The following is a 23072-nucleotide window of genomic DNA, read 5'->3' as shown; positions in this document are numbered from 1 at the left end:
GGTGCCTACACTGGTATGATCTTGCTATAGAGGAAAACCTATGCACACTTTTATTTTATCTAGAGCTAAAATTTCTAGTATCCTTGATAACCCACTATTTCCACTTCAGATACTTGTGGTAGAGTATACACTGAGGATTTTGCATCATTTAGTACCATGAAAAACTTTACTTTCGGATGTCTGCAAGAACATATTAGAATTGTTGGCCAAATCATTGTTTTAATGTATCTGTCAACTTTCACATGATTACAGGTGTGTAAACATAGAAGGTTGGGAAGTTTATAATCCAGAAATGTTAAAAGTAGTTACTGCTGGATAGCGGGGTGATGGGTAATTCATTTTCTTCCTTCCTTCTTCCTTCCTTTGCTTTTCTGTTTTCTAATTTTTCAGAATTTCTTAATTTTTTTTTTAAAGCATATGAGACAAAGTGGCCATGAAGATTCTCCTTGAGCACAGTTGTCGTTAGTATTTCACAGAAGTTGTTGGTGGCACTTGGCCACAGAGTCGAGGCCTGAGGTTTTGTTGTTGTTTTGTCATCTCAAGGACTCTGCCATTCAGTTGACCAACTTGTTATTTTGGATTCTCTTATATTCCTAAGGAGTCAGTGTAAATAACATTAAGAATTTCACAGTATTATAATGATAGTCTAATGTAAAATTTGTTTTAATAGAATGTTTGGAATGGTTTTGGAAAAAATCATTATTCCTGAAATTCAGAAAGTCTCTGGAAATGTTGAGAAAAAGATTTGTGCAGTTGGAATAACCAAATTACTAACGGAATGTCCCCCAATGATGGACACAGAGTATACCAAGCTATGGTAAGTAAAGTTGTTAGAAATTACAGCTTCCTTTCCTTATGACTACAAATTCAAATAAGTTTATTTTCTTGAGGGCTGAGAATTGGATTTGATCTCGGGTTCTCCACTAGCAACCATCAGATCCAAGACAGGACATGTGGGTACTTCTGGGCCTAGAAGGAACTTTGAATTTTTTTTTTTAATGTTTGGGAGCGAGAGAGAGGGCAAGCAAGCGGGGGAAGGGGTAGAGACAGTGGGGAAGAGACCCCCCCCCCCGACCCTCCCCCCACCAATAGGCTCCACACTACCAGTACAGAGCCTGACATGGGGCTCAATCCCACAAACCATGAGATCATGACCTGAGGCGAGATCAAGAACCAGACGCTCAACTGACAGCCACCTCGGCACCCCTGGGCCTAGAAACCTCTTGTTGCTGCTTCCTTAACTTTACTAGAGGAGGGTTCATGTGTCCCTTTGAGAATCTGGTGAAAGTCCCTGGTCTGCATGATATCTAGAACTGTTATGACACCCAACCAAACTGGCCTAAATCTTTAAAAGGAGATATTGGAGCACGTGGGTGGCTCAGTCAGTCAAGCAACCGACTTCGGCTCAGGTCATGATCTTGCAGTTGGTGGGTTCGAGCCCTGCATCAGGCTGTGTGCTATTAGCTGGAGCCTGCTTTAGATCCTGTTTCCCTCTCTTTCTGCCTTTCCCTTGCTTACACTCTGTCTCTCTCCCTCTCAAAAATAAACGTTGAAAAAAATTTTCTTTTTAAGGAGAAATTGAATAGGCTACGAGAAGACATCGCATGCTTGTGCTTGTTGGTGTCTGGTATTCCTGGCTTTTCTTGACCTCTTGCATCTCCTTTCCGCATTTGGGGCTCACTTAGGCTGCCTCTTCCAGAAAGGGATCTGATGATTTGGGGCTTTTTTTTTTTTCTTCTTCTTCCATTTCAAAGCTACCTTACTGTTTTTTCTTTAGACTTTGGGTCTAATTTTGCATCTCTGAAGAATTGCTGTTTAAGCAAATACTTCTGAAGATGTAAACAATAATTTTTCATCTGTTTGCTTTCTTCAAATTCAGGACTCCTTTATTACAATCCCTGATTGGCCTTTTTGAGTTACCTGAAGATGATACCATTCCTGATGAAGAGCATTTTATTGACATAGAAGATACACCAGGGTATCAGACCGCCTTCTCACAACTGGCATTTGCCGGGAAAAAAGAGCACGATCCTGTAGGTCAAATGGTCAATAACCCCAAAATTCACCTGGCACAGTCACTTCACAAGTTGTCTACCGCCTGTCCAGGAAGGGTAAGTGACTGCTGTCACAGAACTCTAAGTCGTGGAGACTTTTTTGGGAAGCCAAGAAGGTAGCAGTTACTCTGGCGCATGTCTTCACTGGTCAGCGTGATCAAACATCCCACTGAATTATAGTTAGGCCTTAATTTTCTTTAGTAAAATGATGTGCTAGAAATAGATTTTACGCAAATAATTTTCTTAAAGTTTTAGTTAAGTAATCTCTATATCTGACCTGAGCTTCAACTCAAGACCCCGAGGTCAAGGGCCACATGTTCTTCTGACTGAGCCAGCCAGGTGCCCTAAAACTCTTTGGATAGAAAAATGTTTATTTCCCAGATTAAAATAATCTTTTATTGCAGACACACACACACACACACACACACACACACACACACACACACACACACGTACATGTACATATAAATGTTTTTTTGGGTTTTTTTAGCCACAGCAAGCATACTCAAAAATTAAAGAATGGATCATGGAGTAAACCTAATAATGGCTGTAGAGTTGCATTAGCTAGCACCTTTTACCAAATCTTCTAGATTATCTGATAAAATTTTTGTTTTCCATTGTGTTATGGAAAACTTCACACACACAGAAAAACAAATAAACAGCATAACAAACCATCATGTGCTGACCTTTAGAAATGATCAGCATCCTGCCAATCATGTTGCATTTGTTTCTCTTTGGGCAACATGTCATTTAACCCACATGTACTTTAGAAAAAGTCCTTGTTGGGGGTGCCTGCGTGGCTCAGTCGGTTAAGCGTCTGACTTCGGCTCAGGTCATGATCTCGCGGTCCGGGAGTTCGAGCCCCGCGTCAGGCTCTGTGCTGACAGCTCAGAGCCTGGAGCCTGTTTCAGATTCTGTGTCTCCCTCTCTCCCCCGTTCATGCTCAGTCTCTGTCTCAAAAATAAATAAACGTTAAAAAAAAAAAGTCCTTGTTGGTCCGTGATGCATATATAGTTTTTAATATCACAGTACCTCTACCACGCTGAACAGCAGCAATTCCTTGTGGATCTGCTTTTGAGACCTGTCCAGTTTTTTTTTTTTTTTGGAGAGAGCGAGGGAAAGAATGAGCTGGGGGGAGGTGGGGGCAGAGAGAGACACACAATTCGAAGCAGGCTCCAGGCTGTCAGCACAGAGCCTGACACCAGGCTCAAACACACAAAACATGAAATCATGACCTGAGCCAAAGTCAGACGCTTAACCAACTGAGCCACCCAGGCGTCCCGAGACCTGTCCAACTTTGAAGGCATAAAGCAGTTGATCTCCTTATAAATCCCAGTAAGAGCCCTTGGTGACGGACTGTGGTGGTTCTCCCATAGAAGACAGGGCTTGTGTTGGTTTGTTAGGCTCTCCAACAACTAGCATGTGTGTTTTCCATCTCTGGTAGGTTCCATCAATGGTGAGCACCAGCCTCAATGCAGAAGCGCTCCAGTATCTCCAAGGATACCTTCAGGCGGCCAGTGTGACACTGCTTTGAACTGCATTTTCCAAATTGGCTAAGCCTGGGAACGTTTCGTAGACGTCAGAGTACAGCTGCATTTAAGCAAGTTTTCCTTTTGAACTTGTCACAAATTCCATCTTGTAATGAATATTAAATGTTGCTTTAAGCTGAACCCTGAGCAAATTAGGTGGTTTGTATGATCTTAAATGTAAGTGGCTGACTTTTCCAGTTTGCAGCTTCAAGGGACAGGTATTAATAAGTTCAGTACATGATCATGATGAGCATCTGCATTGTTGGGAGAACTTTAAAATTGTGACGGACACTGAGCGTGGAGACTTCTTTCTGTTACTAAATCCTTTTGTTTTGAGGCATCGCTGTTTGTGTTTCTCTCATCCTTTGTATTTTTGTCTGTTTCCTTAAGCTTTTATTGGAAATGTAAGTGAAGAATCACTGGTGTAACTTGCCAAGAAATGCACATTTCAAGTTTGAAATCTGTAATCAGCAATAAAAAAAAGCCCCCTCAAATATGTATCCAAGAACATCTTAAGGACAGGTTTTTGGTGCTGATAACTTAATAATGAAGAATTTAACTCAAATTCAAACTCAGATTAGTTTTTCCTTACCTGGGAAAAGGGAACATTAATACAGATTTGGAGCTTATCTATTAGAACTTTTCTGGACCTGTTCCCAGGCGACAGCATGAACTCTAGGCAGATGGTTTCCTCTGGATGGGAGAGAAATGCTTTGCCTGGCTTCACGAGGCTGTCCCATACTCTAGACAGTGTAGGAGTCTGCTCTCACTCAAAGCATGTCTTCTTTGCAGATTGGAGGTTACTTAGAGCTTTTCAAACCACAGCATCTTAGAACCTGAGGTCGAGGTGAGTCACAGGAATGGGTATATGCTAGCAAACAAGGCTGCCTGGGCAAGTTCCATGACCACTCGTTTTTAGGAAGTAAGCAGACTATCTCATCTGAGAGGCAGTTTATTTATGCTGGAATTGTTGTCCGTGTAGTGCAGATTAAACTAGAATCTCATTCTTCACAGATCACTGATTTCTTTTACAATTCAGGTACCTGACTTGAATCCTTTTTCTTCACGTTGTTTTTGTCGTGCTGCTTGAGAAATTGTCCAGCTTAATTGTTCTTGTCCCAATCTAATCACTTTTGTTTTGACATAGTGACAGAGCATTAAATTATATTACTATGTAAGTGGTCATCGGCGGAAGGATATTGAGATAGTATTGGGATCTACTTTTAAACTACACAGTCTGGAGTGGAAAACAGTCAGTGGCGATGGTTATGTTTGCTGCTTACGTAAGCTCCAAGAGCGCCTTTTTGGCTCTTTGTGGTGAGGCTGTCGTGGAATAGTACATACTGCTGCAGCCAGGGCTCAACTACAGCATCTTAAACTTGGAGGACTGATCAGGTTGTGAACTGTTTCCTTTTAAGATCATTTCTGAATAGGAAGACTGGTGCTTACTTTCTTTTAGTCTGGCATGAGTTAATTCTGTTGAGGTTTCTTATTCCATCATCTGAGGGTTTATCTGTTTAGCTTTTAAAGATTTTTGAAATGATTTGTCATGAGTTTCTGACAGGCCTTAGTGACTTCCTCAGTGGTGAAGCATATTCTTTGTGGTTTTAAAGAGTTGGGTTCGTACTTTGAAATAGGGCCAATCTGGTTTGAATTACTCTGCCACCGACTTGTGTGACTTTGAGCAAATTACTCAGTCTTCTGAAAAACAGTAATAAACACTTTCAGGATGGTGCGGAGACATAACGACGTACTCAAAGAGGAGAACATATATAGAGTAAGTACTAATAAATAGAAGCTGCTACTTAATTGTTCATGGTGGGGTTGAGGACCAGCAGGGGGCCTAGCTGGGAGGAAGTGTTTGTTACTGAGCAGTGCAGAACACTGCCCTATCTTACCAGTACTCTAGGAGCTCTGGGGTGTGGGAAGACTTTCCAGAAAGGTCCTGGCCTAGGTAAGGCGTGCACTCTGGCCAGGGTAGTTTGAGACATGGGGGAAATGTAGCTAAATTTCAGAGTTCCTCATGAGAGTCTCCTGCTGGGCCCATGGATTCCTTTATGCACATCTTCCCTTTTAACAACCTGATTTTTAAAAGTAACATTTCTGCTTATAAATGTATATAAAGATCCTTCATATTCCTGCCTTTAAATATTCTGCCCCCCCCACCCCCCAAACCAAGTTGAGATAATTTATAATTTTATATGCTTTTTGAAAAACTGAAAAACTACTGTTGGAAATGATAGACTCTTGAACTGAATGTTTCTTACACATCAGTCTTTATATCTCTGTTTCCTAACAGTGCGAACGGGGCCAATTTTTGAGCACACCCCCAACTCACACTGGGCATTTTTCCTTTGTTGCTATTTTGATGGGTGAAAATGCGATCTCATTTTTCCACTTGTGCAGCATAACCAGTTTGGCTTTAATGAAACTGACGTGCCTATGAGGTTAACTGAGGACAAGTCTCCACGTTCCACTCCTGGAGACATCCGCTTTCGGCCTGCGCTGTCTGTAGCTCCTAGTTCCTCCTCCTCCTGACACATCAGCCTTCAGCATCTGTTACCTCCCTGCTGTGGAAAGTAAGACTCCAGCTGACCCCTCTTCTACCCTCCTGGGGTCTCTTTGGGTGTTTTTAGTGATGCCATTCTTTGATTCTTTTTATCTTCAAAACTTGGGCTAGTGTCTCTTGACACCTCAGCATCGACGAAAGGTGTCTCTCGTGTGTCTGCTGTCCCTTCGCTTTCATGCTGTCACAGGAGGGGCGCTTCACTCTGTGCAGTATCTGTAGGTCTCTTTTGAAAGGGAGAAAGTGATGAACAGTACTTCTTGGCGGCAGAGAGAGAGCTGAGTCCCAGGCCTGGCAGCGTGTCAAGGCTGCATTTCCTCTTCCCTGGGCCCAGGGTCTTGACTTTTGCATTCTTTAAAAGAGAACATTCTTAGAATCAAGGTCAAATGGACTTTTTTTCTGTCATACTCCCGTCACTTGCTGAAAGCCAAGTCCCATGTTAGCTTGTATTATATTTGGATCCTGGCTTTTTTCTCATTCTGCGTGTCACATGGCATCTCTTTAACTCTTCCCCAAGGTGCTCTTTTTGCAGCTCACTGGCTCTCACGGGCCATTGCGGCTCTCCAGATCGCTACGGCTCCCTGTCAAGCCTCCCACTACCAGTGTTCCATGGAAACTTTTGAGAACTGGATGTGAGTCTTTGGTTGAAAATCTGAGAGGTCTGTGATCCTTATTCCTGAGAGGTGGAGGAAGCTACCAGGTCACACAGCTGGATGGGAATGGGACCGGGAGTTACACCCAGGCAGCATAGGGCTTGGCACAAGTCAGAAATAGGAAATCGGTTAATAAGGGCATGATCATGAAGTACTCTGCTAACTTCTTAAGTGTACATGTTTTTTCGTTTGTTTTTGAGAGAACATGAGCAGGGGAGGGGCAGAGAGACAGGGAGACACAGAATGCGAAGCAGGCTCCAAGCTGTCAGTGTAGATAGAGCCCGACCTCACAAGCCCTGAAATCGTGACCTGAGCTGAAGTTGGACGCTTAACCGACTGAGCCACCCAGATACCCCTTAAAAGTATAAATACTAGGATTGTTTTTGGTTGTTGGATGTGCCCTTTTGTTCCTGTTGGGAGAGACGTGGTAGCCCTGATGTGTGACCACAAGGCAGGACTTACCCTTGGGTCCACCCTGGGGTATTAGGACTGCTCTTTTGTAGGGCAAAGGAGCTTCATGGATCAGTTGGAAATAACTCCAGGTAGTTTCTAGTGGATTCTCTAAAAGAGCTAAGAAGGTCTGGCTACAGATACACAGGAACACCTGCCCATGGGTGGGCAACTCCCCTTATCCACCTACCCTTCTGGACTGGGGTTGCTGTGTGATACGTGGAGAAGGCAGTCAGGAGCTACATGAAGTCATTTACCCATTTCTGGGTTTCCTCCCTTCTCTATTAAGAGGATATAAACAGAAAACGTGGCATCGTGAAAGCACCGTCCAGGTGAAGAGTAAGCCACAAAAGGCAGGTCAGGGAAAAGTTTCTCAGATGTGTCACAAAGCTAGGTGGGAAACGTTAGGAGAAAAGCAGCTTACTGCATCGGAACAGGGTCCCATCTCCTTGCAGGGAATTAGAGTAGTCCCCTTGAGTCTAGAGGAGAAAATGATTACTGCTCCCCGGTGCCTGGGTTCCTGTAGCAAACCTCAGCTAAGCAGATGTCCCGATCTGTCTCCCAAGAAAGTCTACAGGACAACAGGAAGTAGAGCCTGGCACCTGTCGGGGCCTCCCACTCACAGAGCAGGCTTAAGTGTCCTACGAAAGCTGGACAGGCTCTTCTGTTGGGCAGAAAGAGGGAAGAAGCCGCAGTCATGGGCCTGCTGAGCATCTTGGTCAGTCAGGGAAGCTACAAAACCCTCACAGGGAGAAGCAGGGCGGGGACAACAAACTTGAGCCAACTGCCACAGGTGACGCATTCCAAACGCCACACCATGTGACCACCTGACGATTGGCTCTGACCCTCCTGCCACAAGCCACCGATCCAGTCCTCGCCAGTGTCCTGAAGGAAACTCCCTTTAGTCCCAAGGACTGGCTCTGAACTTTAACAGCAGTCTCCAGAGCCAGGGGAGATACATCTGAAATCGTGTGGCCAGAGGTGTCCTCCATTTAACTCAAAGGCAGCATTTCTCCACGTGAGTAGAAGGGGTCGTGGTGCAGTCAAAAGGAACATCTGTGACTTAACGGTTATACGTGCTGTATTAGGAGCAAATCACTAGCAATATTACTGCTTAGGATGGTGCTTCTCAAAGTACCACAGCATCACCTAGGACCTTATTAGAAATAAATGTTGAGTCCTAGACCTCCTGCACCAGAAACTAAGTTGGTGAACACTGATTCAGGATAAAGCCAAGTACAAGTGAATCCATCAAGAAGACACACAGACATGGTAAAAGCTGTGCATGCCGTCTGGAGCTCCAGGGCCTGAAAAAGTTAAGAAGGGATCGTATTTAAAGACGTGCAATTAATGAACACCTTTAGTTTGGAGCAAAGGCAGGCAGAGGGTAAGTAGGCCCCGTTAGTGGACCTCTTCCAAAAAGTCACCCACTCCCTACGGTTACAGAGGAGACAGACATAAATTCTCGCTCCTGTGGAGTGTGTCACTGTACTTTTTCTTGAGAGACTTGCAGTGGACGAGGGCCTGCATCCCAGCGGGACGACCGTGAGAGCTGGACAGGACAGAATGAACAAGAGTAAGACTCAGCATTTCCAGCAAGGAAGTGGGCAAATTCCTCTCCACCCACTGCCCTGAGTGGTGGGACCATGAAGACAAACCAGGAGCAACGGCTTCCTCTGGGCCGTAAGAACAACAGAAGGGTGTTTACAAAGTACTCCCGGCACCAGGCGCTCTGAGAAGCTACTTACGTGTATTGTCTTAAGTGCACAAGAGAAGCGGTTTTCTAATTTAGAGAGAGAAACTGAGGCACAGAGAGGTGAAATAAATTGAGGTCTCAGCAAAGAGGGGACGAGTCGGGATTGACCCGCTGGCCAGTACCTGTGCTTGTTAGCAGCTCACACTGCCGTCTAGGTCAGCACACTGCCTCCCCCTCCAAGAAGGCCTCCAACCAGCTCCTCTGCCAAACGTTAGGTATTCGTCCACCTACGTTATAGCACCTTGGTCCTTCAGGAGCACAGCACAGAAGCCTCGTCCACATGGGAGGCTACCCTCTACCGTGCTGCTCCCTCACGCAGGCCCTCTGGAAAATGTTACATGGCCAAGGAGAGCAGTGACAAAGGTTGGGCCACGTCTGGGGCCACTCAGACCTTGGGGCTTTCAGAGAACAGACTTGCCAACAAATCCTCCAGGCCCAGACTCCCCCAAATCAGCCGTTCAACATGGCCTAAAATGCCGGCACTGGTGGTATAGTGATGAGCACAGCCGCCTTCCCACACGGCCAGAAACCAACTTGTCCCCCTCCCCCAGGCTAGGGAAGGCCCGCATATTTCTGGTTCCTTAGGTGGAGGAGTCTGACTCCCCCTTCCACGTTTGCATCGCTTTTGTCCATGAAAGAGCAACCAGACGGGAGCTTAACATTGGCCCAGAGGAGAGCTTCCAGGCCTGCCCTTCCACACTGTCTGCACAGGTCTCCCCCATCTAACCATCTGCCCGATGAACACGGGCGCGCAATACACAGGACACACACCGGCCACGGACCCCCAGCGGGTATTTGGACTGAACAACAAAAGCCCAAGGGGCTTCCGAATCCTAGAGAAACTCCGGCCAGTTCTTGGGGAGGGAGGCCTTTTTGGCAACCAGAGAAAATACACGATTTAAAAAGCAAGATATAGAGGTGCCTGGGTGGCTCAGTCAGTAAAGCATCTGCCTCTTGGTTCAGGCTCATGTCATGATCTCACAGTTCGTGGGTTCAAACCCCATGCCAAGCTCTGTGCTGACAGTGCAGAGCCTGCTGGGGATTCTTTCTCTGCCCCTCCCCTGTTCATTCTGTCTCTCAAAATACATAAACTTTAAAAAATCTTTTACAAAAATCAACGAGCAAAAGGCAGAGTCTGAACAATGACAGTAAGGATTTGGGTCACTCCAGAGTGGGACCGAGTGCTCCTCCATCTACCCCCACTCCATAATGTCAGAGGTCAGGGAGACTCTGCTGCTTCTGCGGCCAAAGGAAGCTGGGGTGACCGTGATGAGCTGAGGCTGACCCAGAGCCCACAGGTTCCCGTGAGGCGGGTGGATGGCATATTGGAGCCTGCCTGCTCTGGCCCTGCTCAGCTTTGTAACAGCACCATTTTGTGTGCTCTGCATGTCTGATCGTGAAAAGAACCACATGCTAAAAGGGATGGAAAAAATGGTAACATGGAGGATTTGGGGATAACTTCTAAATTTTTCAGTTGTCCTTGCAAGCCTCGTGGGTAGGTCTGTCGAAACAGGTTTTGATGAATATTTGTAGAGCAATCTACAAAGGAATAGAGAGAAAGGAGAAACACAGAATGTGGAGCAGGCTCCAGGCTCTGAGCTGTCAGCACAGAGCCCGACGTGGGACTCAAACTCAGGTCGCAAAATCCTGACCTGATCCAAAGTTGGAAACTTAACTGACTGAGCCACCCAGGCACCTCAAAAGATTGTATTTTTAGGTAGTAATCTTTATACCCAATATGGGGCTCGAACTCATGGCCTGGAGATCAAGAGTCACACACTGAGCCTGCCAGGTGTCCCCAAGGGAAATATTTTTATATATTTTTTAAGTATTTATTTTGAGAGTGCAAGTTGGGGAGGGACCGAGAGAGAAAGAATCCCAAGCAGGCTCTGCGCTGTCAGGGCAGAGAGCCCGACAGGACTGTTGGGGCTCCATCCATCTCACAAACCATGAGATCATGATCTGAAATCAAGAGTCAGATGCTTAACTGATTGAGCCACCCAGGCGCCCCAGAAATGTTTTTCAAAAATCAGACTTGAGAGGCGCCTGGGTGGCTCAGTTGGAAGATCATGGGACTCTTGATCTTGGGGTCGTGAGTTCAAGCCCCACACTGGGTGTAGTGATTACTTAAATAAATACTTTGAGGTTCCAAGAAAATGGCCATTGCCTCTTCTAAGAATCCACATTTTTTAAAAGACAGATTGAAGAAAACTGGCTAACCCCTCCCTGCCAATCCAGCAGTGCTTAAGTGCTTGACAAATCCATTATTTATGGATTTGGAGATTTCAAATATTGGTCTGTTTTTAAGGGCACACATTTAAGCACGAAAAGCAGAGACAGCAGTGGTGGAAGTTTCCAACGTTCAATCCCATGCAAACAAACAAAGCTATACATCTCTGTCCTCAGGTTTATTTCCTGGTCCTGTTCTACTGAGCTCATAGCTCCTGTAAGGCAAGCAGCATGCTGCTTCTAGGGAATGCGGATTCCCTTCCCATGGGCCACAGTCACAGATCCCATCTCTAATAACCTTGGGATCTGGGCCAAGGAAGCTGTCACTGGGTGTTCGCCCTGCAAAGCTTCACACATGAGCTTGGGGAGCAGGGGAAGGAAATCTAGACTCAAGTGACATGTTTTTCTAAGAGCCATAGGTCCCATTCCTGTGGCTCAAGAAGGCCTTTGAAAACCAGTAACGAAACCACCAGCTCTGCGGAAATCATCTTTACTCATTAAAATCTCCCTGCGATGAGAGGAACTTTCCAAAGTCCTGACAGGACATCTGTGTACCCACTGTGGGTGACCAAGACCCAAGTGTGTCTGTCCCAAGGACCACAAAAGCCACTCCCCTCTGAGGACCAATGCCCCACAAATCCTAAGACCCTCAGTCTTCTCGTGACTGACCCACAGCACCTTTGATGATTTCAGACCTCTCAGGAGCATTCCAATCCCCTTTCCTGCCTGCAGTCTGGAAACAGAGTGCACGTATTGTCCCAAGGGCAGAAGCACCTTGTTTGCCTCTAACCTTGTAACTCTTAGAGATCATATCGGCGTAAAACACAGCACATACTCCATTCCCAGGTGGCTCTCTCAGAGCCTGCTGACACGGGTACAGGTGCTGCAGGGGGGTCCTCTGTAGCAGAGGACAGCTACAGGGCCTTCCCAGAGAGCTCACTATTGAAGAACATTCAAGGACCTCCTGAAACAGCCAGAGATGTATCACCTTTGAAAAACCTCCTGTCAAAGAAACCTGGAAATCCTTACAACATCCCTGATATAAAGGGGAAACTTCCCCTTCCTGGAGTTTTGGCAGTGAGGGCCACTCACACAGCCAACTGGAAGTTGTGAATTTCTTCGAAGGTTGTACCATCCTGCTCCTCCCATCTTCGTTTTGCAGCTGGAGGTCGCCAGTGGGCATACTGTCAGGCAGGGGGGAGAGGGGTGCTGGGCAGAGGCCACACACCCCCAACAGACACACAGGAACACTGGGCAGAAGAGGCCGGCAAGGCCGGGAGACTGGCTACAATCTCAATATTGGAGAAGGTACTAAAGACAGAAGAGAGCTATGAAGAACCCCCGGGTGCTATCAGTATAAATGCAAGACTTCTAAATACATCACAGACAAAAATAGGAGTGTGGGGGGGGCGCCTGCATGGCTCAGTCAGGTTAAGCGTCCGACTTCGGCTCAGGTCATCATGATCTCACCCTCCGTGAGTTCAAGCCCTGCATCAGGCTCTGTGCTGACAGCTCGGAGCCTGGAGGCTGCTTCAGATTCTGTCTCCCTCACTCTCTGCCCCTCCCCCGCTCACACTCACGCGCACGCGCGCTCTCTCAAAAGCCAGCATTTAAAAAGAAAAGATGAGCGTGTTTACACTAGACACACACACACGCACACACATACATGGGTCTGTTCCCTAGAGGTCTGCTCGGAAGGCCTAGGAAACATCCTAGTAGCAGTGAGTGCTCCAAGCACACCCAGACCTCGGTGGCTTCTTTCCATGTTTTTTAATCTCTACACCCAGTGGGGTGGGGGGCTCAAATTCACAACCCCTAGATGAAGAATTTCGTGCTCTGACTGAGCCAGCCAAGCGCCCCCCCCCGCCCCCGACCTTATTTTTTCAGATGTGGTCATCACTAAAGGGGACCAGAGCTCCTTGGAGAAATGGCTGACTCCAGGATTAAGGAAAGGAAAATTGCAGGACCAGGGGACCAGGGAAAGGACCGCTGCAGCTGAACCAGAGGGCACACCGTCCACATCACTGCAACGGTCCTGGCTCAGTCTGACAAAGTAAGAATGTGGAACCACATACACACGGATATGATCTCTGCTTAGATTTCCAACAGGGTCAGTCTCGGACAAGTTTCTAAACTGTGCTATGTAACTAGACACAATTGAGAAACTCTCCCTGCTTTCTCCCTGTGACGTCAAATCCCCTTCTGTGTCTGAGCACTCTTCTATAACCTTCTGACCACTCTCATCCTGGCGGTCCCACCCACGGGCTGGTTTTTACAGCGAACCACCTCTATGAGCATCTTCTAAAATTAAACAGAAAGCCGCCGGCCCGCTCCTCAGCCAGGCTTGAACGCAGCGAGTGCCTCACCGTCCTCCGAGTGTGAGCGCACCGGCTGGAAGTGAGACTCACAGTGTCGAGAAGTCTCCTCTTCTGGCTCGTTTCTTCAGGTGACAGTGTCAGGTTGGAAAGGAGAGGCCTGTCCCCTCACCTGGCTGCCCACACGCCTCGCTTCCACACCCTCACATCTTCCCTCACTTCTTTAGATACTGCTCGAAAGGACCAAAAATTCATTAGTAGCTGTTTATTGATCAATGGTTTGATATAAAGTCATTTCAGATCTTCAGAATTTTGCCCAAACAGAATCACAAGCATTACAAAGTTTTGTTTTGTTTTTTCCTTAAAAAAAAAAAGGGTAGGAGGTAGGTTGGGAGGGAACCTACCTAGCAGTAGTGGCATCTGAGAATAAATTAACAAAAAAAATTTAGTATTACCATTTATTGGTGACAAACACTATGTTTTACTTACATTCCATGGGGAGATAAAATTCCAGCGTAAACAATGAATCGAACAAAAGCAGTACTTAACTCGCAAGACTACGGTGCTTTTCATCTGGACCATATGCAGGACCTTACCGCACACGCTTCTGTGCACAGTAACACAACATCAAAAGCAACAGTTTCGGAGCTCAACACAGGCCACTCTCTGCCGCCCTACGTGGAGATGTAACAGCGGTACAAAGCACTCCAGGAAAATCCATCTGCGGGTTTAGACGTACTACACAGAGACCATATCCTGTAGTGTGAAAGCCACGTGTCCTCAAGAGCCGTATGTATAGACACACAATTTTTTTTTTAATAATCTTTAAAACAAAGACCAAAATTCATTTAAGTCCTGTTGCATTAACAAAAATAAAACAGAAAAGGAAACAAATGATCATTAAAGTTTAAAACTCCTAAACTGTCCAATTTATACAACCATGGGAGACTTCATCCAGGATGCTGACAAGTCCAAGACCGTTGCAGCTGAACCAGAGGGCACATCGTCCGCATCGCTGCAACGGTCCTGGCTCAGTCTGACAAAGTAAGAATGTGGAACCACATACACACAGATATGATCTCTGCTGATTAGATTTCCAGTAGGGTCAGTCTCGGACAAGTTTCTAAACTGTGCTATGTAACTAGATACAACTGAGAAACTCTCAAATGAAAATTTATATAGTGTCATTTCAATCAAAAGAAAATAAGAAAACTAAGAGTACGTATCTGTTGGAAGAGAAAGCAGTGGGGACGGTGTGGGCACCACGGAGGTGGGGCCGTAGCACACTAGAATGGTTGGCGCCGAGTAGGAAGCATTTGATTTTCTCTGGTGCTTTCGGCTCTGGGGCTGGTCTAAGGCCCCTGTCCCCGGCGTGGGTGTCCAGGGTTTGTCCCAAGCGTCTGCGTGAGCCAGTCTGAGAAAGGTTGCGCGCGCTCTCTCCTGCGTCCTTAACACGGCCCAAAGGGTGACGACAGCCGAGCACCGAGGTGCCAGGGGCCGGGGCCTGCTGGTTTCCCGGTCAAGCCAGGGCCGCTTGGCAGGCCTCGCAGCACCCCTCAGCAAGCAGCTGCCTGCGTGTGGCACAAAACACCGCGCACGCGCAGCCACACTGCCTCCTCGCGTCCCCGCCTTCGTCACCACTGCCGCCTCTGCTTCTTTACCCAGCACGTGTCTCAGCCCACTGGAGGTATCAGAAATTCCAAATTCTCAAAGCAGTTTCAGTATTTTCAGTATATATGTTGGGGTTTTAACAACGGTTCGTGGCCAGAAAAGGTTCAGCACCTTCCACACCTTCAAGGAAAAAGAAAAATGAAAAAATGATGCCAGTTTTGAAATTTAAGGGAATTAAGCCCATGTTACAAATGAAAAGAAATTAGCCGACATTGAAGTCCAATAGCACAGGTCCCAGTTTTGATAATGGGGTTCAAGTTTTGTCAGGATGTCACCGCCAAGTGAAAAAACACTAAGGAGAATGCATGTGTAGTATGGTAGCTCTGGGACAGAAGAAATAATGAAGCAGCACAGGATGATATTTGCATAAAGAAACACATATGAAAGATACATAAACTGATAAAAATGCGACCTCTGACTCTTAACGAGAGAACAAATGGGAGGCTGCTGGAGGGGAGGTGGATGAGGGATGGGCTAGATGGGTGACGGGCATTAAGGAGGGTGCTCGTTCTGATGAGCACTAGGTGTTGTATGTAAGTGATGAATCACTGAATTCTATTCCTGAAAGGAATATCACACTGTATGTTATAAATAAAATCTTGGAAGAAAAAAAAAAAGATCTCTGGGTGGGAGGGGAGGGAGGATGAGGTGGGTGGGGACTGCGAGGAGGGCAAGACTGATCACTGTGCACCTTTGAAAATAATTTTGATTTTTGAACCACGTGAATGTATTACCTATTCAAAATTTAAAAAAACTGCACGCTCTGCCCACTACTTAGAAACCCCTCGGGAGAAAGAAAGGGACAGAAAAGGGACTGAGGTGAGTTTCACTACTGAGTTGAGCTGACGGTCTGAATTGAATGCAAATGACGAAAAGAGCTGCCTTTCTGTAAACGGGCTCACTCACACAGACACTGGGCCATTTCCTGTTCTTGGCATCTCTGTACTTTGTTGGTCCAACTCAGACAGCAACTTTAAAATGTTCAGTGCGGCCTGGCAGGGACGAAAGGGAGAGTCAAGGTGCGGCCACTGCCCGTGAGGGTCCAAACAGGGAGCCCCCCAAATCACACTTTCCCTTAACATTTGAATTTTTAACTTAAAATACAAATTAAAAAATAAATGATCCATGTTTGCCTCATTGAATCACAACCTCTGTTAATTTTATTAGATTTTCTTTCAGTGTTTTTAACCTTGTGGTAACCAGACTACAAATTCTGTATCCTGCTTTAAAACAAAAACCTATCACGTTTCCTTCTTTGACATTAATCTGACCGATGCCTTACACTCCATCAGGTGGATATACCACAGTTTACTCCGATTAATCAATGCCATTTCTCAGTTTTAGTATTTCTCGGAACAGGAGTTTCACCTGAACAGCAGACCACAATAAGGGGCTTTCTACAGCTGCCCGAACTTGGGCCTGGCTGGGGTTCTGTGTTCTGGAAGGAGACGAACGGATACAGCATGTGGAGGCAGGCGTTCCAGGATCCAAGTCCACCCCCCAGGTCAGCACAGGCAAGGGAAGGGGAAGGGGTATCTAAACCTGATGAATTCTGATAAACAGGATGAGAAATCAATCCAATAAACTAAGGAAGAGGGCTTCAAAAGACGAAATCTATAAAACAACCAAAGGCTATGGGAGAGCCCTTTTCCTATCTTCCCCAGGCCGGCAACAGGCAGGAGCCAGGACCACTGGGTAACATACCATGTCATGGCAGGATTCCACATCCTTTCCAATCCCGTGGCTGATCAGAGGTGGCTGAGAGGAGCAATTGATAAGAGATACAAATTCGTTCTTGTTGTTTTTGGGGAAGTCTTTGTATTCCACCTGAGGGGAGAAGAAAACTGAGGCCAGGTAGGGAAGCGGCAAATACAAACGGGGCCCAGCAAACAGGCAGAGGACACCTCTTTCTCCCTGCCCTCAACCTGAGGAGGCTCCACCAACTCCCACTCAGTCGGCAAGAGGCCGTCGGGGGGCCTGCTGCCGGGGGCACCAAGGGCCAGAAGCACCAGGGCCCTAGCTTCCGAAATCTTCCAGGAACCCAGACGTCTGCCCAGAGACCCCAGTCTGAAAGAAGCCGTGCCCTTTTCTACTAGGCAGAAAGGGCCAGCACAATGAATCCGTGCTTGCTAGAACCACCACGAATATTAGCAGCTTTGTTGTTATGGTTGGCTCGGATTTTTTACAATTTTATTACCAAAGGACAAGGTTACTCTACACCGTACAGGCCCGTGGGACTTTCCTTACCTCCCCGAACTTCTCAGGACCACCCAGGTACCATGTGCCCTCCACCACCCCTTCCCCTACATAAAGACCTTGATTTAATAAACAAGGTACGAGGCTCATTTCCTGAGAGAAACCCCCCAAAAAAGAGGACGACACTGATGTCTAGACCACACAGCTCAGGTCTAACAGTTACCTGGAATCCCTGGACTCTGGAAAGATAGTCCAACTGCTCAGAGGGTCTTGTGAGAGGTCCATGGGGTACGTGGCCTGAAGAGATGTTATTCTTTAAAATGGTCTCGGCTGTGGGCGAGGTGCCCCCATATAACAATTCACGGGCTATCATGGCAGTTACCGTGGCCTTGGCAGGATTCGGAGCTGCCCTGGTGAAATCTTTGGTGTGGTGTCCTTGACTGACTCCTACGGCCTGGGCAACCTCGGGCACCATGGGAAGAATCCCAGCGGGCAGCTGCTGATGGCTAAGATAAGGCATCCTAAACTCATCCTCTTTATTGCCTAGGGAGGGACATGCAGACGGGTCAACACAAGGCCACACACGCCGCCGGGAAAACACTTTCCAACCCGCTGGCCCTCCCTCGGTGCACACAGCGGCACGGGGATGACACAAAGCTCAACACTGCTCGTCATTCCGGGAGCTACACAAATCCCAGAATCAAGTTCAGATCAGGACAATATTAACAACACACTTACTAGTCCCATTTTCATCCCCAGAGCCAGGTTCAAAAAAGGTTACTTTTCTTCCATCCCCTGGTTTTTTTACTGGTGTCTTAAAAAAAAAAAAAAAACAAAAAAACAAAAAAACAAAAAAGGCCATGAGCATAAATCAAACTCTTGCAAAATTAGTTCCTACTGTCTAAAATTAAACAAGCTCCAACCAGCATTGACCTGCAGTTTGTAACATTTTGCAATATGAAGAGGTGATCGGCAGAAAGCCTTACCCCCGCGCCGCCGCCCTGGCAGCCTCCTGCCCTCACCCAGCGACACTCCGGCCCACACAGCCTGTCCTTGAAGAGATGCCAACAGGCACACGGAACCAGGTACTGAACTCTGCACTCACAGGAAGACAGGGGAGCGTTTAACCGGAGGGAGCCGGGGACGCTACACTGGTAGAGCCCACGGTGGGGAAGCAGCTCTTAGACTCTCTGTGTAACTAACATCCAGTTAAAAGAGAAGGGGTATTTCCAACGATAACAAGGGGGGGAGGGGGGCAAATGTTACGAGATGAAAATTTTCTCAAACAAGGGTCTCCTTTTTGAGAAGGTTAAGGGTGCTGTGAATGCTCTACCAGATTTTGGAACGAAACACCCAAACACCAAGTCCAGGATCTATGCAGATTCTCTGACGAGTGTCTGCAGCCACAGCAGATGCCGTGTCCCACTGGGGACACGGCAGGCACAGGGAGTGAATCCGTCCTGGGACCTCTCCGTGGAAACAAGCTCAGTCAAGAACTTGCTTGAAGGTACCGCTTACCAATCTTGAAGATTTTTATCTAGTGTTAAATTCATAAAGAAAAAGAAATCCCGAATCTAAACTGTGGATTTAGTTCCATAAATCACACTGTGCCGGTGTCCCAGAAAACCCAAAGCCTGCTGCTCCCCAACTAGCAGAAGCCTAAGGTCGATAACTCGTTCCTGCAGGCCTCACTATGAGAGCACGACGACAGAACTAGACGTGTTAACTTCAAGCCCAGTCGCCTAGCATCCTACAAATGGAAAGAGCAAGCTGCCCTCCAGCAAAGCGTCCCGACCACAAAGATACGGAAACAAGAACGACTTAACCCAGAGCCGCGCTTGGAGCCATGGACATGCAACTCCCCTTCTGACCACATTATAATGGTCCAAATGGATAAGACGCTGCTCAGCAGGGCTGTTTTACTGCCAGGAGGATGAAGCCTTGCCCTGAAGCTTGGCCCTGGAGGTGCCAGAGTCCCCTAGGATGAGGCGAGGAGGTCATCTTGCAATTAGAGAGCAAGGACACAGCCCCGAGCAGTCACCTTCTCCTCTGATTTGAGGGCTGGTTTGGTGGGCTGAGCCTGTGGGACTTTGAAACCAAGGATCTCCAGCATGTTCTCGGCTGCGTTGCGTTTGGCCACCTTCTTATTGGTGCCTGTTCCTTCCGCGGTATGGTTTCCCACCTTCACCTGCATGAGGACGAAGTCAGGGCTCAGACCAGTGCTTACGCCTTCAGAGTAAAGACCGGTCAGGCATCGGTGTGCTGGCAAAAGAACCCGGCAACGGTCAGAAGCTAGATGCTTAACAGCGGTGCCCCGGAGCGGGCCTGCGGCGGCCTGCGACGCACGGTGAAGGCAGCCCCTCTGACACACTAGACCACGGCAGCTTATAACGACTGTGACCAACAGAGCTAAAGAAAGTCGTCACTTCCTAACGGGACTACATCTCACAAATATCTGTGCTTCTGAGGTCCTCTGCATCCGTGGCATCTGCTCAGTGGAAATATTACCGGGGTGCGCTCCCGCACGCTCCCCTTCCCAGCCCCAGGATCCAGGTGCCACGGTGGGAGTATTTATACCAAAGATCTGCGAATACAGCACAGCAAGCGCTCGGTTGCTTTGCTGTCTACTCCAGACTTACAAGACGGAGAAAAGGTTAATAATGCAAATTAAGCTTAAAAGCGTGTCAAGGCCGCAGCCGTGGCACTGTAACTAGCACAAAAAACTGGGGACGTCTGTCCAATCTTTGAAAATTATTCAATTCAATAAAGTCACTCATTGTTTAAAAACGAGTGAAGTTCCAACATTTCTTTGTTGTTTCACTTTCATCTTGTTTATGTAAACAAAACAGTCAATACCCATGCTAAGACTACAGTCCTTTGTCAGCAGCATGAGCAACTTCTTTGCTTGAACTGGACAGTAGTAGTGAAGCATTTGTGTGCAGTCTGACTTTATACTACTCAAGATGACAGTTACACTGAAGTTACAGATGTATAAAATTGATAGTCAAGAGAACATGTATTTTATATATTATTTGTAAACTGTATGCTACGCATCCTTTGTCAGTGAAATTTATAACACACACACACACACATCCATAAACGCACACGCGCCCGGCCCCCTTCCCACTGTGCCACCCACCCCTAAGACAGCTGATTGTTAAACATATTCCAGCATATACCACTGCTTACAATCCCCTTCCATGCTGGTCTTGAGCACAGACCAGAACCAAAAGCCCCACGTCACAGAACTGAAAATCAAGGAAACCTTCTCTGGCCAGCGACAAGGGCTCGGGGGTTGAATCCTGGCCTTGCTGTCTACCAGCTCTGATCTCGGTCAAATGACCGACTGTCCTGGCATGCTGCAATCTTCCTCGGTAGCACAGAAGGACCATTACTTTTCTGGCCTTCTGACTGGGTAGGCTAAGTGACGGTGCTTCCAAAGTTGTAAACTGCTACACAAGGGTTAAGTACTGGGTTTTTCACCAGAAAACACTATTAAATTCAAATCACGATCAAAGTGAGCTGCCCATATGAATAACTGTTTAATGAGCATAAGGAGAAACACTCTGCACCCATCTGAATGAAGTGTAATCCCAATGTAAGGAAGATCCAACAACCCTAGACTCCAGATTTGACAGAAGGATTAGGAGAACAGGAACAGATCCTCTGATATAACTTGTAAAATTTATCTTCTGAAAAGAATAATATAAACCTTCAAGGAGATGTAGTGAAGAGAAGCGTTCACCCACAATCCCACAGTCCTCGCACTCACACACTCCAGCGGTATGTCCAAGCTCCCACCTGCTGATACAGCAGCACGTGTGGTGCGCACACAAGTATGTTTTAAGGCGTCAGATTACTGCAAGTGCCACGGTCTTACTATTGATAACGCCTGATGGCAGGGAGCAGGGCCCACTGGACCAGAGCTCCTCATCCAGCCTCCTCAGGGAAGCATCCAGCCGCTGGACCTGGCCCAGCCGAGATGGGATGTGGTCAGAGGAAGTCTGCCCATAACCCACGCCGACCTACCTGCATCACAAACTCTCTGCGGCGTGGGAGGCCTCGCTCCGTCAGAAGCATGTACTCCGGCTCCTTCTCCTTTTTCGCCTGCTGGATCTGGGCCAGCCTGCTGATCGGGTTCATCCCCTGGCCATAGTCTGTGCTGCTCTGTAGCTGAGGAACAATTAATGTAAAATCCACGTGCCATGTTAGTCACAGAAAGGACTTTGCCAACTTAGAGATCAGGACGTGACAAGAGATTACTTTTATGTTGATCTAAGGGCCCAAATTAATCAGACCTTTTTAAAACTTTTTTAAAGTTAAAAGATGCTCAGTGACTTTCTAGGATTGCACTGAGGTTGACTTTTTTTAAAAGTCTTCCTGGCAAACCAACATCAGTATTTCACTACGAGCAGACAACTATCGTTAATGTCTGCTTTTTGACAATAAATTACAACTTCACAATGGAGAAAAGAAATACAGAACACTATTCCTAAAACTCCCCTGAAAGTCTGTTATAAAGATGGGTCCCCAGCTTTCTTAGCAATGATTCAACATCCAAAAACTATTTAAAAAAACCCCAAGCTGACACCCAAGAACCTCACCGTTCCTTCCCAGCGGCCACCTTCAGCGCCACAGAATCCTCACCCACAGACTCACGCGGATACGAAGAGCAGAAAGGAAAGTGCAGCAGTGAGCAGAGTGCTCGCTTTTGTGTCCTGGCCTTGACACAGCATCAAACTACAGCTGACCCTTGAGCAGCAAGGGTCTGAACCGCCAGGTCCACGCACAAGCGGGTTTTTCTTTTTCTTTCTTTTTGATAAATACACTATAGTATAGTATACTCAATGTATTTTCTCTTCCTCACGACTTCCTTAATAATGTTCTTCTCTCCCGCTTACTTTATTGTGCAAATACAGCATAGAATACACATATGTATATAACAATATACAACACATAAAATGTGTTAATCGACCATTTATGTTATTGGTAAGACTTCTGGTCAACAGGCTATTAGTGGTTATGCTCCTAGGGAGTCAAAAAGTTAAACCCTGGTCTTCCGCTGTGTGTGTGTGTGTGTGTGTGTGTGTGTGTGTGTGTGTGCGTGTGTGTTGGGGGGGGGGGCGGGGGGCGGTCGGCAACCCTAACCCCTGTGCTGTTCAAGGGTCAACTCGTATTGACAGTCGTGACAGAGCAGACCCTAGTATCCCTAAATATGCCCGAATGGACTCCTGCCCCTTCTCTGGGTGGGGAGGAGGGCGCAGGTCCACTGACACGGCTTAAAAAAATCCCAAAGAATCAGGTGGTGTTTGGTGAAACGTCTCACTCATCCGCCTGTCCCCAGACGTCTTTCCTCCACACTCACACCAGTGCCAGGGGCGGTGAGGTGGAGCGAGGACGACTTCGCCGTCCTGTCTGCAGACGGGCACTCCTGTAGTCACACCCTCGTCCGCAGATGTGTGCGCACACCTGCGGGGGCCCCGCCGACCCCACCCCAGCTCGGGGTCGCGTCCGCCTGACAGGGAGTGCTCCCGGGAGAGCTGCACGAGGAGGCCCCGGCGCCCGGCCTGGCAGGTGGCACGTCAGCGGCCATCTGCTGTCACTAGGATCCGCCACCTAGTGAGCCTTCTGAAGCCCCCAGCCGTCTGTGGGC

The 23072-nt window shown here is 47.2% G+C and overlaps 2 protein-coding genes across 12 annotated transcripts in view; one reads left to right on the top strand and one right to left on the bottom strand.

The window, feature by feature from the left end:
• The window catches only part of CSE1L (chromosome segregation 1 like), a 46735-nt gene extending 42812 nt beyond the window's left edge, over window positions 1-3923 (top strand). For both annotated transcript variants that reach the window (XM_006929678.5, XM_045053510.1), the window contains 3 exons: window positions 671-817; window positions 1880-2111; window positions 3499-3923. In XM_006929678.5, the coding sequence (XP_006929740.1) occupies window positions 671-817; window positions 1880-2111; window positions 3499-3588 (469 nt within the window). In that variant the 3' untranslated portion in view covers window positions 3589-3923. The remainder of the gene's footprint in view (window positions 1-670; window positions 818-1879; window positions 2112-3498) is intronic.
• A 9879-nt stretch (window positions 3924-13802) lies between these two features.
• Window positions 13803-23072, bottom strand: part of STAU1 (staufen double-stranded RNA binding protein 1) — an 83000-nt gene continuing 73730 nt past the window's right edge. For 7 of the 10 annotated variants that reach the window (XM_006929670.3, XM_023251122.2, XM_023251120.2 and 4 more), the window contains 7 exons: window positions 21449-21592; window positions 19461-19607; window positions 18158-18233; window positions 17643-17962; window positions 16928-17050; window positions 16130-16215; window positions 13803-15343 (listed from right to left, as the gene is read on the bottom strand). In XM_006929670.3, coding sequence (XP_006929732.1) covers window positions 15328-15343; window positions 16130-16215; window positions 16928-17050; window positions 17643-17962; window positions 18158-18233; window positions 19461-19607; window positions 21449-21592 — 912 coding nt within the window. In that variant the 3' untranslated portion in view covers window positions 13803-15327. Of the gene's footprint in view, window positions 15344-16125; window positions 16216-16927; window positions 17051-17642; window positions 17963-18157; window positions 18234-19460; window positions 19608-21448; window positions 21593-23072 lie in introns of those variants that run through there. The other 3 variants (XR_006595117.1, XR_006595118.1, XM_023251124.2) reach the window with 2 other exon arrangements.

The sequence above is a fragment of the Felis catus genome, chromosome A3, assembly GCF_018350175.1.
Source record: "Felis catus isolate Fca126 chromosome A3, F.catus_Fca126_mat1.0, whole genome shotgun sequence".
Lineage (NCBI taxonomy): Eukaryota > Metazoa > Chordata > Mammalia > Carnivora > Felidae > Felis > Felis catus.
The sequence above is the reverse complement of the archived record's forward strand: the minus strand, read 5'-3'. Positions and strand labels throughout refer to the sequence as shown.